The 15,747-nt window shown below is 37.1% G+C and overlaps 1 protein-coding gene across 1 annotated transcript in view; it reads right to left on the reverse strand.

The window, feature by feature from the left end:
* Positions 1-4,576: 4,576 nt before the first annotated feature.
* The window catches only part of LOC107665189 (stanniocalcin-like), a 17,968-nt gene continuing 6,797 nt past the window's right edge, over positions 4,577-15,747 (reverse strand). The window contains exons 2-4 of the mRNA XM_016455969.1: positions 7,500-7,642; positions 6,771-6,982; positions 4,577-5,268 (exon numbers count right to left, since the gene is read on the reverse strand). Of these exons, the coding sequence (XP_016311455.1) occupies positions 4,986-5,268; positions 6,771-6,982; positions 7,500-7,642 (638 nt within the window). The 3' untranslated portion in view covers positions 4,577-4,985. The remainder of the gene's footprint in view (positions 5,269-6,770; positions 6,983-7,499; positions 7,643-15,747) is intronic.

Raw genomic sequence — 15,747 nt, forward strand, 5'->3', positions numbered from 1 at the left:
TTAATTTCTAATTAAATTCTTGAAATGAAAATCTTATTAAATACTTTGGCATCATCTTTCATGTGTTTCTTAGACAAAAATGAGGGAAGCAGTTATGTTGCCCATGCGCATGTACTCAAGGTGCAAGAAAAAAGTTGTATTACTTTTAAATTGATGGTTCCTTTCTTGGAGTCATTAAATTGAAACTTCAGCTTTTCAATGTTTTTAGTATAGACTTTTAAAAGATTCCTCCTTTTCTTTATTTTCTGTATTTTTTTATTGTGAACAACACTGGACACTATTATTTGTCATTGATCCTGCCACAGATACGAAAGCCCAGAATTCTCTAGAATTTCATTATATGGTGTCGTTTTAACACTTTGTATTACTGCATTACTGCAATACCCAAACTAGAATTAGAATTAGAGTAGAAATTCTTTTGGCCATATCTGTATGTTCATAATGAACATACAGGTGAACAGTGTTGGACTAGTCAAATTGTTGTTGATCCTTTATTTGTTGACTGAATATGAAACCAAATGGTTTAAGTGCAATTTCACTGATTTTCAGCCAATGTTGTATTGTTATCTGTAGTATGAAGATGAAATGAAGAATGCGTCTGTAAATGAAGAATGTGTGTTATTTTTCCATGTTAACTGCACCAAGACAGTCCTGTTTATTTTTCAGCAACCTATCTGATGACAAAATAATGCATTAACCGGATGACTTTTGACAGCTTTTGTGAAAACTGCAAATTGCATTTTTGTATCCCCAATTACGTATAGTCAGTTTGAGCCCAGTGCATTATGGGTGTTCCAAGTTTTCCTACCTTTTTTTTCCCCACTACATCCCTTTTTCATTGTTTTCTTAAGTCGTGCAGCAACGATTTTGTATAAATTGGCTTTCTTTAAAACCCCATCAGCCAGCAGTAAATTACCCCTTTAAGATTGTTCTAGGATTATGCTATATCATTACTTGAGTCAATTCATTGTACCCAAGCCAAGTTTTTAATATTGTACCATTTAGAATATATGGGTTATAATAGGAGCTCATTAACTTGCTCATGATGAATGTAACAAACAACACTGCACCTCATGCATCCAGTACTTTAGCAAATATACATTCATTGGTTAATAAGAACACAAAATTAGATATCATATGCCAGATCTGATCATAGTTTATTATTACACAGTAAAAGACACATAGTTGATGTATTTGTATCTTTTTTTTTTTTTGTCCTGTCAGCACAGAAAGAAACCCCAACACATATACACAAGTATATATGTATATGGGCTCAGTATAAAGTGCAAATCAATCACAAATTTCCATCATGTGTAACATTAGGGACGAAAACAAGAGAGAATGCCTTAAATAGAATGCCTTGCAAAACAATCTTTTCCTATTTTGGTTTCATACTGCATTTGAAAAGAAAAAAAAAACATTGAATCTTGAACATAAACAGGAATATGAGTGATATAAGTGGTTTCAAGTTTTGAGAGGAGAGTACCATACAGTTTAATGGCTTGTGTAGCCTATAGTCCTCAGGGCCCTGGATCAAAGAGGAGAAATCACCAGTTTTTGGTGAATCTGAGACAACGAAGGACCTGCACGAACAGATCGCTTCTATTGTAGTGCATCCTGATCTTTCTGGTTATGACGTATAATGACAGTATCAACTAAGTACTAAACTAACCTGAAACATGTCTGATTGGGACAATTTGATCACACATTTTCCAATCATTCCCACTCTACATTCTATACTATTTCTATAACGCAGGCAATTCGATTCTAAGTCTAGATGTTTCCTTGAGGCAGTGGTTATATAAACTTTAAATTTGGCAACAAGAAGGGTCAGTCTCCAAGCTCTGCTAATCCACCGTAAATCGTGATAAGGGCACAATGCTGTTCAAGTTCAAATGACCAGAGAGCTGCACTAAACCTTCAGTGCCGTAGGCACCCCTTTGCACCAAATACACACATTTGATAAAATATACATTCTCTGAAGTTTACAAAATCCATTACTTTTTTGGAAAATTCTCTGAATCACAATATGAAGATGTGACAGAGGCTTCCAATGAGAGAAAAAGCCTTATATCCACAGCAGTCTAGCAATTGCATTGTAATAATTTAACAACATAACATACATTTACATTTAAATGTACAACACCCTTTCAGTAACGGAAGAAAAGATGCGATCAGGACAAGAGTGGCCAAACCTTCCGAACAGCATTGCAACTTTAATGCTACTTAAGAGTAGTTCACCAGCATCTTTTTAAACATCAAATGTCTCTGAGCTGGGCTAAAGCAAACGTCTGCACTTGCTGCTGTTTCTCTGGAGATGGTATGGACACCTTGTTGCTGAGATACCAGAAGTGCATGAAAGTGGTAATGCATAATCGAGTCACTGGTCATTTAGTTTGAAAATGTTCACACACAGTGAATGCTGGACAAACCGGTGGGATTGTATTGGAAAAATAGCTTTGACATAACACAGTGGGGCTGGAAATCCGTTTAGCAGCTTTGTTTGGTACAGGTACTTCCTTGGTGTTTAATAGATTGTGATATCATACCGTATTTCCCAAACAAACAAACAAAAAAAAATCCTCACTTTGCCATTGCATCCTTGTCTGTTCAACAAGAATGCAGCAGCTACTCTGGTGTTTCTGAGCAGAATCTAACTATGCTTCAATGCCCTTTGATAGTGGTCCTGTAAGACGGAAAGTGCATATATTATTATAAATACACATACATACACACACAGAAAAGGTGGCCAGATTCATATGGGAGAAGAAAAAAAGCTACTGCTGCTTAGTTTCAAAACTTAAACGGCCCCATTTCCGCTTAGGGCTCAATAGAATGGATTTTAGTTTGCAACCTTTCTAGCGATTATTGCATAGTTTGGTGAATTACGTTTAGATTTGCAGATCATTTGGTTTAAGTAAAAACAGTCATTCTGCCCTCTCCAGTTCTGCTCTCTCATTTCTCATTGGGTCCAATTCAATCAAACTGCTGTATTATCACCACAGTACCAATACGGCGCCAGTGCGAGTTCACCATAAAACAAGCCGTTTAATGGTTAGCCTGTGTTTTTCAAACAAATCAGGACATATTAAGCGATGCAGATTGGTCGTTTGAATGGTTAAATCACTCAGTGGTGAAATGGATTCTTTGCTATGGAATTTATTTTTGGACGGGAATAGTCAAAAAGTGGTTTTGCGGTAGTTTGATTGGATTTGGCCCTCGCTCCTTAGTTGTTCCCAAGCATACACTGCTCTCCAGTCTTTGCTAATCTGAACTTCCCCAAGAAACACTTACAGAGAGATCTTCCCCATTCACCCTGGGTAAACACTCTGAGAGAAATAGGCCTTTCGGAAACGTTGTATATTGCATAGTGTCGAGAATGGCTCCGGAAAACACTTTGCAGTGACTGCCCCAAATTAACCCCTCGCGTAAACCGCATTAACGACAGCGCTATGAAATACTGGATGTCAATTACTCTATTAAAGTTAACGATATATATATATATATATATATATATATATATATATCGTTAATCAGTATATATAGCTGATTAACCCTGAATGTATACACAGCATGTGACAATGCTCGATAAACTTTTGACAAAGTTTGCATTATAGTGGTCCCATATAGCATTCGCCTGACTCGTATGACCAGCGCGTTCCCCCATGACCAGCACAGAGTCATTACATGGGTCAGTGAACTCAGAATGACTAAATAAGCAATCAATTAATTAAATTTCAAATTGCTCCCAAAAATGGATGCCGAAGCAATTAAAAAGCATTATATCTGTAAACCGATGCTTGCTGAATGAACTAATATTGCCCAAAGAAATGTAATAAAATAAACATTTAAATAATATAGTAAGAAAATAAATATTAATCATTCAATTCATATGTTTTTAAATAGACATCTAGGTTATTTATTTTAGTTTTTGACTCAGCGACGCTGGGAACAGCGTGCTTGAACTCACTTCTGCATGTCATATTCACCAGGGAGTAATTTGTTCATCTGTCCAATAAGTTGGCCAAAATATGTGTTTAGACGTAACGCTAACAATGCGCTCAGGGCTTAGAACTGAACTTCCTCTCAGAGTTTATTTGCACTGCACTACTTGAACAGATAATAAGTAGAGAGGCGATCCAAGAGATAAGAAAATGTTTGCGAACAGTGAAAAAAAAAAAAAAAAAGCTCCTGTAGGTCTACAGAATGAAGCTGAAGGAATGCAAAGAGAAGTTGTCGGTCCCTTCCTGTGCGTCTCTAACTCGTTTCATAAATAATGTTTGGGCGTCCAGTGTGGATCGATGACATCTACTGTTGCTGTACTCGACGTCGTTTGAAGTGAACTTGAGTTTTTTGGTATTTTAATGAATTCCTGCACATCGATATTTAAAGATAGCTCTCACCAAATGGGAGAGTTTCACAAAAAGGCTAGTGGCAATTTGAGATTAACAGCTAAAGTAGTAGTAAAATATCTGTTAATAAATAAATAGTACACTCTTGTTTCTATAACACATGCCAACTATTTCACATCAATGCTAGATTCAGTTTATATACACATACATTTTATTTGCTGTAATCTCTGTAAGATATATTTCATATACAAATGGCTATTTATTGATTTTTTTTCCCGATAGTATTTTCCTTTTGTTTCTAGAGATATTTTCATGGAAATAAGTCTATCTAAGAGCTCTCTACATTATGGCCTAGATGACTCCCGCTGGATGACCTTGACTCGACCTACAGGCCGATTTCCCCTCGAACGTGTAAAACTCGTCGAATATGAAGTGATAAACATAGAATTGGACATTCGAGATGTTTTCGCACTGGTGCATGCTTTTTTCCAGTTGAGAAGGAATGCGTCCCTGTATAGCCTCGGAAAATAAACCACTGTTTTGTCTTTTTTCTTTTTTTATGCGTGTGTTTTCACTTTGCGTTTGTGTATGTGTGCACGATGGCTACGTTTGGACTGGCAAATTGGTCTGAAGTTAAGAGCTGTCACCAATGTTGCGTTTCTTGCCAAAGAGGTTCGAGGCATCTCTGTTGCGTAGATTTGGCTGGATCTTGTATCCATGGGGACTGACAGACCACCGCCACCCACCACGAGTCTCCATTCCAGTAGGTACTGCAGCAGACGGACACGGCTTGTTCTGCAGTAGTTGGAAGAGCATGGTGATCTCGGGCCCTAATCGGGTCAACAGATTTGCCCTCACCAGGTCCACCGTCTCATCGTCACACTCCATCAAACTCTGCAGTAGTTTCCCATAAAACCTGCGGCGAGACAGAGAAAACTCACGCTGAGCCAGTGCGTCAACAAATTAGCGGGTTAAGCAGCATCAGAAAGCTACAGAATTCAAAATGAACACGTTAAGACCATTTATATTTTTTGAATGCCTTACAAATAATTATTTTTTACAATGTTGGTTGTTGCCACAAAATCAGTCTGATTTCTAGCAAGCTCATGATAGATAACGATTAAGGAGTACTATCTACATTATTACAAATTTAAAATGACTATCTAAATTTTTTCATTATTAAAAATTTCCTCTTTTTTATGCAAATTTTGAATTTGTACTTAGGAACACGTGGATGGAATTGTTGATTAATCACGATTAATTGATTTGACAGCCCTAGAAAAATGCAAGTAGCTGTTTTTTGACCGTCTTAAGTAAGTACATATTTATATGCAATTTAATAATTATCAAGCGTAGCATTAGTTCTGGCAGGTCACGTTAGTCAAGCTCGCATCCGCTGACTTTCAGCTGATCCCCATCTACCTATGGGAATACGACACCTATCTAAGCATTCATATATAAGGTCCCTCAGTATTATCAGCAGTTTTCGCATTGCTCAATAGCTAATTACCCTCCTCCATCCCCAGCTCCTCCTCTGTCAGTCAGGATTCAGCCTTCTGATTCTCCTTTGAATCAGACTAATTCTAAAATGTGTACATAAAATGATTGAACTTTAACAATATCTGCAATACATTTATGTTAGTTCTGTTCTGTTTACCCTGGGGGTTATTGCTGCTCTCCCTGCTCTCATCCATGCTAGGCTGCATGGAGGCGCAGGGAGTTCTTGCCCAGAACGGAACCATACCACCAATCCAAACTGTATGCTAATTTTCAATCATCTTTGACGATAGTGGTCCTGACAGAAATTTCTATTGTCTTGGAAATATGTTTAAAAATGTTAAAATGTGCTGCTGAATGTACAGACAAGCTTTTATGGTAACTAAATATATTTTAATGTAATTTCTGTTGAAACTTCTGTGTATTTTTTTTGTCAATTTAAATTATATTCACTTTAAATGTAATATTGAATAACACACTACAGTTAAATATATAATCTTTACATGTGCTTTATAGTATGTTAGTCAACACATCAAAATAAGTGTACTTTTTATATCATGACAAAAGTTTATTAATAACGAATGACTGATTTAAAATCTTATTTAAAGTAAAACTTTTAATTTCAGATGATTAAATGTGCACTTTTTAAAGTCCACTTAAGTTGTGTTCAGAAACATAGTCATGAAAGTATACTATTTATATACTTAAGTGGTCTTTTATTTCAGTAATATTATATTATCTGCAGGTACATTTAAAAAAAATATATACTTAATGTTTTATACTTTAAAATATATACCACCTAACTGATTTAGATTAATTCCTAAATCTAGCATGATAGTTTGGTCAACAACTCTGAAACCCTTTTTGTGTTTTTGTGTACACCAAAAGATGAAATCTTTTCATCTTGTTCATGAGTCTTACCTGTTGGGGAAGTGGCTGGGAAGCTGAGCCACATCTGCAATGGCTTCTGGGTTTGATTTGGCCACTGTACAAATATCCTGCTTGCTGTAACACTCCTCTTGAACCTCCGAAATCATCCTCTGGAAGGTGGAACAACGTCTGACTGTTAGAAAGATCTTGGAAGTGATGCCATTGGCGATGCACTTCAAGCTTTCTTTCACAAAAGCCTTGCCCTGCAAAATGAACAGGAAACCATAAGTCAAGCACAGGCCTGAACTGTGACTTCAGTCCATCTTATAATTAAGTGGAACCTTGGCCACTAAAAAGTAGTAATGGTTCTCAAACAACTAATTTTTTTGAACCAGTTCTTTTCAATGATTCATTCTAATCAATTTGCAAAGTATTAACTTGATAATAAGAAATTTGTCTGAGGTCAAATTGGCGGTCAGCTTACTAAGGCAACGTTTATTGTGATATAATGTGAGTCTATATAAGACCATCAATTAAGAAAGCGTTTATGAATCACTTTGTAATAAGAACTTTTGAAAAGAATAGCTCCCATCGGGCCTTTCAGATCTCAGTGGAATTCAACCGCATTCATTTGACAGGATTCATCCAATCCCATTGCTTCTTAGCTTCCTACTGTCTGCTGAGAAGGCGCCTTTGAATTCAATAGGATATTGTGTATCCATTGATGAACTGATATATCTTTATTGTTCTTTGGCTTGAATTGTATACAAACGTACATACCTGAGTGTCGAATTTAGCAGCACTGTAGAGAAAGGACTTGCAGATGTCGTGCATGCCATCTGTGTCACACGTTGAGTTTTCAAGACAGGCGAAGGCACCGCAGCCCACCTGGAGCGCACTGTTCAAGCAGCGCGCCACATCCGCTGCAAAAACAAAATCACCGTTAGATTTGACAAGAACATTAGCAGAATCTAGAGAGCAGTCTTGAGCACATTTCTTCTTTTTATAAGCATACATGTACTTCAAGTAATATTTGTCAAGTCCAAACCAAATTTGGCAATATACAGTATGTACTGTATGATATATAGGTACCCATATAGAATGCATTAGTGCCCACCCACATTTTAGCTGGTGCTGGTTCCGGAAGTATTCTTCCCATTAATTTTTCCCATAGGAATTTATAAAAAAGGCTTTGTTAAAGCATTATAAACCATGAACCAACCAACCAGCTATGAGAGGATTCACCACAGTACAAACTTTAAATTTGACGCAAAAATGTGGCGGTAACACTTTAATTTAAGGACTAACTAGTTGCTTACTATCATGCTTGTTACTAGCAGATTGGCTGTTTATTAGTACTTATAAAGCACATATTAATGCTTTATTCTGCTATACCTTATTTTAGATCCCTTAAAGAGGAGGAGTGGGCTAAAGAGCTTGTCTGGCATGATTTTTGTTTGGCCTGATTTGCTCGCTGTGATTCTCTGATTGGTGGAATTCTCTTTACAGTATTACATCATGGGCAATGTAGTTTTTCACCAAGAATTCCACTATTAAACAGGATTGTTTTAAAAATAAGTTCAGTTAACACTGAACAACAGATGGGTTCAACAAAAACATGTGCAATCAATTAACAACCTCACAGTTTATTGATTGTACAACAGGTCTGTCTTTAAAGGTTGATCAGTTATTGTTAAAAATCAATTTCCCCATGGAGAAAATGAATGAAATTTTCTGCTGTACTCAATATCCGTCCATAAAAGCTGCGAATGCTTTGCATACCCAAGACATTTGAGAGAATGAGTTTGGGGACTGGCTTAGTAATATTAACATTGCTATACAATTCCTCGTGATTTGAGGTGTAACATAAAGCTAATGCACGTCCTGATTTTGCTGAGTTAGATGTGTTCCTAGGTCAACATATTTTGTTGACCCTGGAACATTTTAATCCATAAATGTAGTCTTGACCATATCCCTACACCTAAACCTAACCTTAACCATGAGTAATCCCTAAAATCAGAGGAAATGATAGATGAATGACACTGATGTACAAGCACCAAACACTGATTGGAAGTCTTAAACTTCACAAAAACTATAAACTGGTTCTTCAAATCTGATTGGTTAATCACAATGTTGTTCCAGGGTCAACAAAGATGTTGATCCAGGAACATGTCTCACTTGGTAAAATCAGGTTCTGCTAAAGCTAATATAACAAAATTATGGGAATACGTAACTGTCCGTGAATTGTTTGACAAACAACGGCAATTTTCTGCAAATAAGTTACGGAGGGATTTGGGTCATTATTGTTTCACGTTGTCATTGGTTTGTTGGCATGTGGGTGATTTCATGCATGAGGAAAGCGGTCTGTGAAATTTTCGCCCATATATAAAAACAAAAAAGTATGTTGCCAGATCTTAATTACCAAAAATGTTGAAAGTCCACTGAAAACATATAATTTTTTGACACTGACAAAGTATGTTGAATGTATGCATTATTTGGCAACATGCTTAAGCAAACTGAACATTTCTGAGGATTTTTCTTCCATTTGTTTTCCCCATGCTTGACAAAAAATATTTCAGATTCTCAGCTCGGTCGTTGAAACAAATGAACATCCTTCTACTACTTGGACAGTTCAGCTTGTACTTTCTCAAAGACCTGGAGAAAAGCCACTGAGGGTTATTAAGGGAACAGTCTTTGGAGACGGTCTGGACTCCCAGTGTGAGGAACGGGGCAGTTAATGCTGGAACATATTCTCATGGGAAATGATTTAAGGAGAAACACATTGTGTGTAGTAGCAATGAACTTGTGAAACCATTTAGGCTAGATAATTAATTCCTCACCTTGCTTACAAGTGAACACGGGATCATTTTCAAGGGGACACTTTCTCATTATCACCTCCCAGCCCATGGGATATTTAAATACCACTCGGTCTGGGGGAACTATAGTACGAACAGGAACAAATACTAGGATTTTATGTGTGAGTTTCCATTCGATTTTGACAGCAAGCCAAATTTCGACTTAAAATTAAAAATAACAATAAGCTTGACAAGCCACTTGACACCCTGAAATATATAGTAACTGAGCCAAGCATTGGCGTCATTACTCTACTCCACTCTCTGCCATAAATTTTATGGCTATTCCAGCCATTTTTATCTTCTTGGAACTGTGACCCACTGAATAAAGAATATCCACAGCAGGCCTTGTGGGGTTCTTGTGGTAGTCTGGGTGTTCTGTGCCCTGCGTTTGCCCCCGTAGTCAGGGAGTGACAGAGAGGTGTGTAGGGAATGTGTGCCACGCTGTATTGGGTTCTGCTGACTGTCTCTTTTGGCAATTGTTTCCATTACATGTGACAATACAATAACTTTCAGCGGGTTGAGTAAGAGGGCCAAACCAGCACCTCCAACAGTTCCATGCCAAAGACTATAAACGCTTTGCCGCACAAACTTGTAGCCTGCAGGGCCGGGATCCCACACCACGCCGAGAAGTAACCTCAAGGTTGTGTGTGTGAGAGAGAGAGAGAGAGAGAGAGAGAGAGAGAGAGAGAGACAGGCTGTTGTTGCTACACACTCACTTTACTGTATCTGAAGGAAAATAGGCTGTGTGTTGCTGTGTCAATGCTCCTGGCAAAAGGCAGACTTCTGAAATAACCAGAAACCCCCCAAATGTCACGCAGTGAATATGTCTATTGTCCATAGGAGCAGGTTAGGGCAAGATCTCAGATGTACATACTGTTAAGGCCATTTGCTCATTGTGCACATTAATGGAAAATCCTGGGTTCAGTAAAAGTTAAACTCTATTGACAGCACCTGCGGCACAATGTCGATTACCGCAAAATATAATATCGGCTTGTCCGTGATTATCTTTATAAAAACCATTAATCAGGGTTACAGTGAGATTCTTACAATGGAAGTGAATGAGGCCAATCTGTAGATGTTAGGTTAGCCGCAAGATGTAAACAATATGTTAGCATGAATTTGTTGTGAAAAACTTTTTTGTGTGTGTTGTTGTCACGCTTTGCTTACGGGAGGAATGTGGAGACGTGGAGATTGCACAAAACGAGTCTTTAATAATCCAACTGGGAGACACAGAGCACAAGGATGACGTTCAAGACCCGACAAGGAAACATGAGGCAGACTACACATTTATTCTAAACTTAACGAGGGACAGACAGGTGTGGGGAATCAACTAATAATGAGACAACAGGAACATGACCAAATAAGGGAACACTGAAACAGAAACAGGGGCAAAACAGGTACATAATCCTGACATATCGCCCCCCGCTCCCGGAAGGCGCGTCCTCTCGCCGTAGAACAACAGAGGGGGGGGAACGGGTGGGAACTAAGGAGGAGGTTCGGGTGGAGGACAGGAACCCACTTGTCCGTGATTATCTTTATAAAAACCATTAATCAGGGTTACAGTGAGATTCTTACAATGGAAGTGAATGAGGCCAATCTGTAGATGTTAGGTTAGCCGCAAGATGTAAACAATATGTTAGCATGAATTTGTTGTGAAAAACTTTTTTGTGTGTGTTGTTGTCACGCTTTGCTTACGGGAGGAATGTGGAGACGTGGAGATTGCACAAAACGAGTCTTTAATAATCCAACTGGGAGACACAGAGCACAAGGATGACGTTCAAGACCCGACAAGGAAACATGAGGCAGACTACACATTTATTCTAAACTTAACGAGGGACAGACAGGTGTGGGGAATCAACTAATAATGAGACAACAGGAACATGACCAAATAAGGGAACACTGAAACAGAAACAGGGGCAAAACAGGTCCATAATGCTGACAGTTGTGTCCAATTTAACAACTTTGTTACCAAGACAATGTAATGGCAAAACCCCCAAAATGACCATAAAAAAAAAGAAGAAAACAACTTTACAGCTAAAATAAAACACATTATAACAGATCAATTAATGTAAGTACTTTTTTATTATTAATAAGCTACACATTTCTGATTGTGAATCAAAAAATTGTCTCCCTATTTATTTTTATTGTAAGTGACTCTGCATAACCATAATAGATAAAAAAGTCATTATTTATTATAGAAAATAATATTAAGAAGAAAAATATGAATAAATAATAATAAAAAAAAATAATAAAAAAAAGAATAATAATACTAAGAGACAAATGGCAGGGACATGTCAAAATTATTTTGACAAAGCATTTTACAATGATGGTTAAGCGCTGGTTTAAAATAAATCAGAGTTGTACGCATGTTTAACAAATTTTAGTTAATTGTTATATTGCATGTTTTTCTAATTATATGTTTCCAGGGTTGGGAGTAACCTTAAAATAGGAAATTATTATTATTATATTTTTTATTATTGTATTTTTTTTTTTTTAGGAAAAGTTGAGAAGCAAATTAGCATATGCTATGCTCTCTATGTACAATGCATATTTTTCAGCTTCTTCTGGCTGGAATTATGATTATAAGTAAATAAAAAAAAAAAAAAAAACATAAAAAATTGACATTTTGCATTAAATAGCCGAGTTGTAGTGCCAAATCTAACCACCCATAAGAGTGAAAAAAAAAAAATCATAAGTGAGGTCTTTAATATTTATTTTCTTCTATAGACCGTAAAAAAGATGGTCTAGTGTCAGATGGTCTCTCAACATGTTCAAGCTGGTGTTTAGCTGGTTTAACTGAGTGTTCAGCTGGTCTAATTAGCTAAAAGATGCCCAAACCCCTCTAAAACCAGCTAACAATCCAGTCTGGGAGACCAGCAAACAAGCTTCGGCTGGTTTTTCTCCCAGCATGGACCCTACTACACATGTCTCCTCAACAATATCTCAAACTGTATTCTGCTTTGTCGTGACACCAAAATACTAAAATCAGAGATCGCAATACAAACTCAGGTGTCTCTCATCAAATTCTTCCAATAATAAATCAGTTGTGCAGTTCAAATTAATATTGTTGTTGTTTCTATTTTCAGTCTTCCAAAGGAATTTAAGGAGAAGCATCCAAGACAAAGTTGATACTTCAGCAAAATGCAACTGAGAACTCTTACATCGCTATGAAAAAGTAATAAACATGATAAACATCTTCATTTTAATACCAAATACAATTGGATCACTTTCCTACACTCGCTGTTAGCCTCAGGACAAGTGAGGGTGAAATGTTTCCATGACTGGCCTCTCTTATCAGTGGAACAGTTTTCCTTGTGAATACATGACTGCGTGGTTCTGCTTCCCTTTTCTCAGAATCAGGGGAAAATTGTACCTTGGTGTTAACGAAATCATGTGATCTAACCTGAGGTGTCTTGCTGACCCAAGTCTTAGCCTTGGGGTACTTTGAGACTAGTTATTGTGAAAAAGAAGTGTGCTTAATTGTATTTAATGTACACTTGTAGTGTACTTTTAATCTTAAAAGTATAATATTAATGAAATAAAAGGCCGCTTAAGTGTACTTAAAGAGAGGCACTTTCCTCACTATGTTTCTTAAAAAGGCACTTTGTAATAATGTCAAATTAAGAGTTTTACTTTAAAATGCATTTAAAATCAGTATTGTGGTGCTTTAAAGAAGTGCACTTATTTTAATGTGTTGACTAACATACTAAAGAACATGTAAAGTATCTAATTATTTTTTCAAATGTATTGTGTTATTAAATATTTTATTTACAAAAGTTAATATATCATCACTGAAAAAAAAAAAAAAAAGCCTTTCCGACACACTTTCCCTCTTATAACGCCATAAGAGCAGCAAAAATCAGAGTAATTTCGTTTGTTTTTGATGTGGCAGTGCTGGAGTCCCAGTGTTTTCCAAAATATTTAAAGTAATTACATACAAATATATTTATTTTCATAACATACAGGTTTCGATAGAAATTACATTAAAGTATATTTTAGTTTACCATGAATGCTTGTCAGAACATTCAGCAGTGACACTTTAACCATATTTCAAAGACAATAGAAAAAAAAACATGAAATAACATAAACATGTACTTAAGTTCTACTTAAGTGGATCAAAAAAGCACTCTTAAGCAATATAAATGCAAACTACAATAAACCTCTATTTCATTGCAAATAAAATGCAGTAAGTGTCCAAAAACATCACATTCAATTCACAGATTTCACACTCAAGTATATTACTTTAAACTATATTATTTCCATATTAAGTACTCTATTTAAAAGTGTACTTTTTTGTCTCTTCAAGGCTATTTTTAATTCACATGTATGATTAAGCCAAATGGCTTCCAGGGAAAACGCTGGGACTCCAGCACTGCCACATAAAAAACAAACAAAATTACTCTGATTTTGCTGCTCTTATGGATTTATAAGAGGGAAAGTGTGTCGGTAAGGCTTTTTTTTTGTATCATCGGACACGCCCTAGACGTCATCAGTAACCTTACAAGGGAAAATAGAGTTACGGATGAATTGGGCCACACAGTTCAGGGGCTGTCCCTTCACTTACACTGCACACGGCTGAGAAGAGGCGTAAAATATGGGTTTGATATTGCGTTTGATGCTTTCATAGAGCACTTATTGTATTGTGGTGGGAAAACAGGCATGATGATTAGACATATTGTGACTCATGAAACTTGAATACGGCTTGGCCGGCTCACTCGAACAATTTTGAGGGTACTGCGATGGGCCTCAACAGGTCAGGACTCATTTGAGATTCAAGAAGACACATCAATAGACAATGCACAGTCTTGTGTTTGCTTTCTCTTTTACTCACTCGTGTATCATCAAGTGCTGTAAAACCTCAACTGGGTAAGTTATCAGAGACCCTACATACGGTTCTCGACAGGTGATATTACACTTTTCCACACAGACTAATAGGATGAATTGTTGGAATGAATAATTCATTTTCTACACTTACATAGATACCTGTTCAGATTTCAACTTGCGGAGCGCGTGACCCCGACTTGAACCTGTGGCCCTTGAGTGTCAGTGTTTCACACCAGACTGTAATGCATGACTCAGCTAGACCTCGCAGATTAGGAGACGATACTGCAATTGCCTTAATATGTCAGGGAGAGTTCATTCATTTACAATTGGACATTTTCATTATCTGAAGATCCCATCTGTGATTTTATCATATTCTCCTTAAAGGAACAGTTCACCCAAAAATTCTGTCATCATTTACTCACCCTCAAGTTGTTCCAAACCTGTATGAGTTTCGTTGTTCTCCTGAGCCCAAAAGAAAATATTTTGAAGAATGTTTGAATGAAACAGTTGATGGTCACCCACTGACTTACATAGAATGGAAAAAAAATATTATAGTAGTCAATGAGGACCAGAAACTTGGTTACTCACATTATTCTTTAATGTTTAACAGAAGAAAGGAACTTAAAGGTTTGGAGTAGATTTTTCATTTTTTTGGTGAACTACCCCTTGAACTAGGATCAAAAACTGTCACTGGGACAGTTTTCAAAAGGTAGACTTTTGTACCTTATTGACCCAAAAGGGTGCATTTTAGTACCTTTCAGTAAGTTCAGCACTTCTTTAAAGGTACATTTCAGCATTTGAAGTGTACATATTAGCACCTAAATGGTACATAGTAGGGCCTTTCGCACCGCTTTAGTTCCAGAACTAAATGTACAGTACTAAAGTACTGGGACGATTTTGCGCAAACTATTTCCCAGTACCATTTAAAGGGTTGCATTAGCACCGACAGTGTGTACTAAGAAGTGACGTAAGCCGGTCGACAGCATCGTCATTTGTGCGCGGCGTTCAACAACAGAAACAAAGAAGAACAACATTAACAACAGGAGGATGGAGGACGCTGTGAACGGAGCTGTGTTTTTGTTGTGTCTCGCTGGTTTCACAATAATGGACATGGAAAGTCGATGTATACGTAAAGCGATTGAAAGAAAGGAAAGGAGGACTAAGAATCTCCAACTGGCAGTGCTACATTTGCTACAAGTGCCAGCACTTCAGCGTCCGTCCATCTATCGCTGTTCTCCATACTTGCGAAATAAGTTGACACAATGTTTACAGTATGTTCACACGGCATTTTAAATTATGGCGGGTGAGGGCGTTTTCATACGCGTTTGGCCAATCAATGTCTACTTACG

The sequence above is a fragment of the Sinocyclocheilus anshuiensis genome, unplaced genomic scaffold (assembly GCF_001515605.1).
Source record: "Sinocyclocheilus anshuiensis isolate Anshui unplaced genomic scaffold, SAMN03320099.WGS_v1.1 scaffold691, whole genome shotgun sequence".
Taxonomy (NCBI): Eukaryota; Metazoa; Chordata; class Actinopteri; order Cypriniformes; family Cyprinidae; genus Sinocyclocheilus; species Sinocyclocheilus anshuiensis.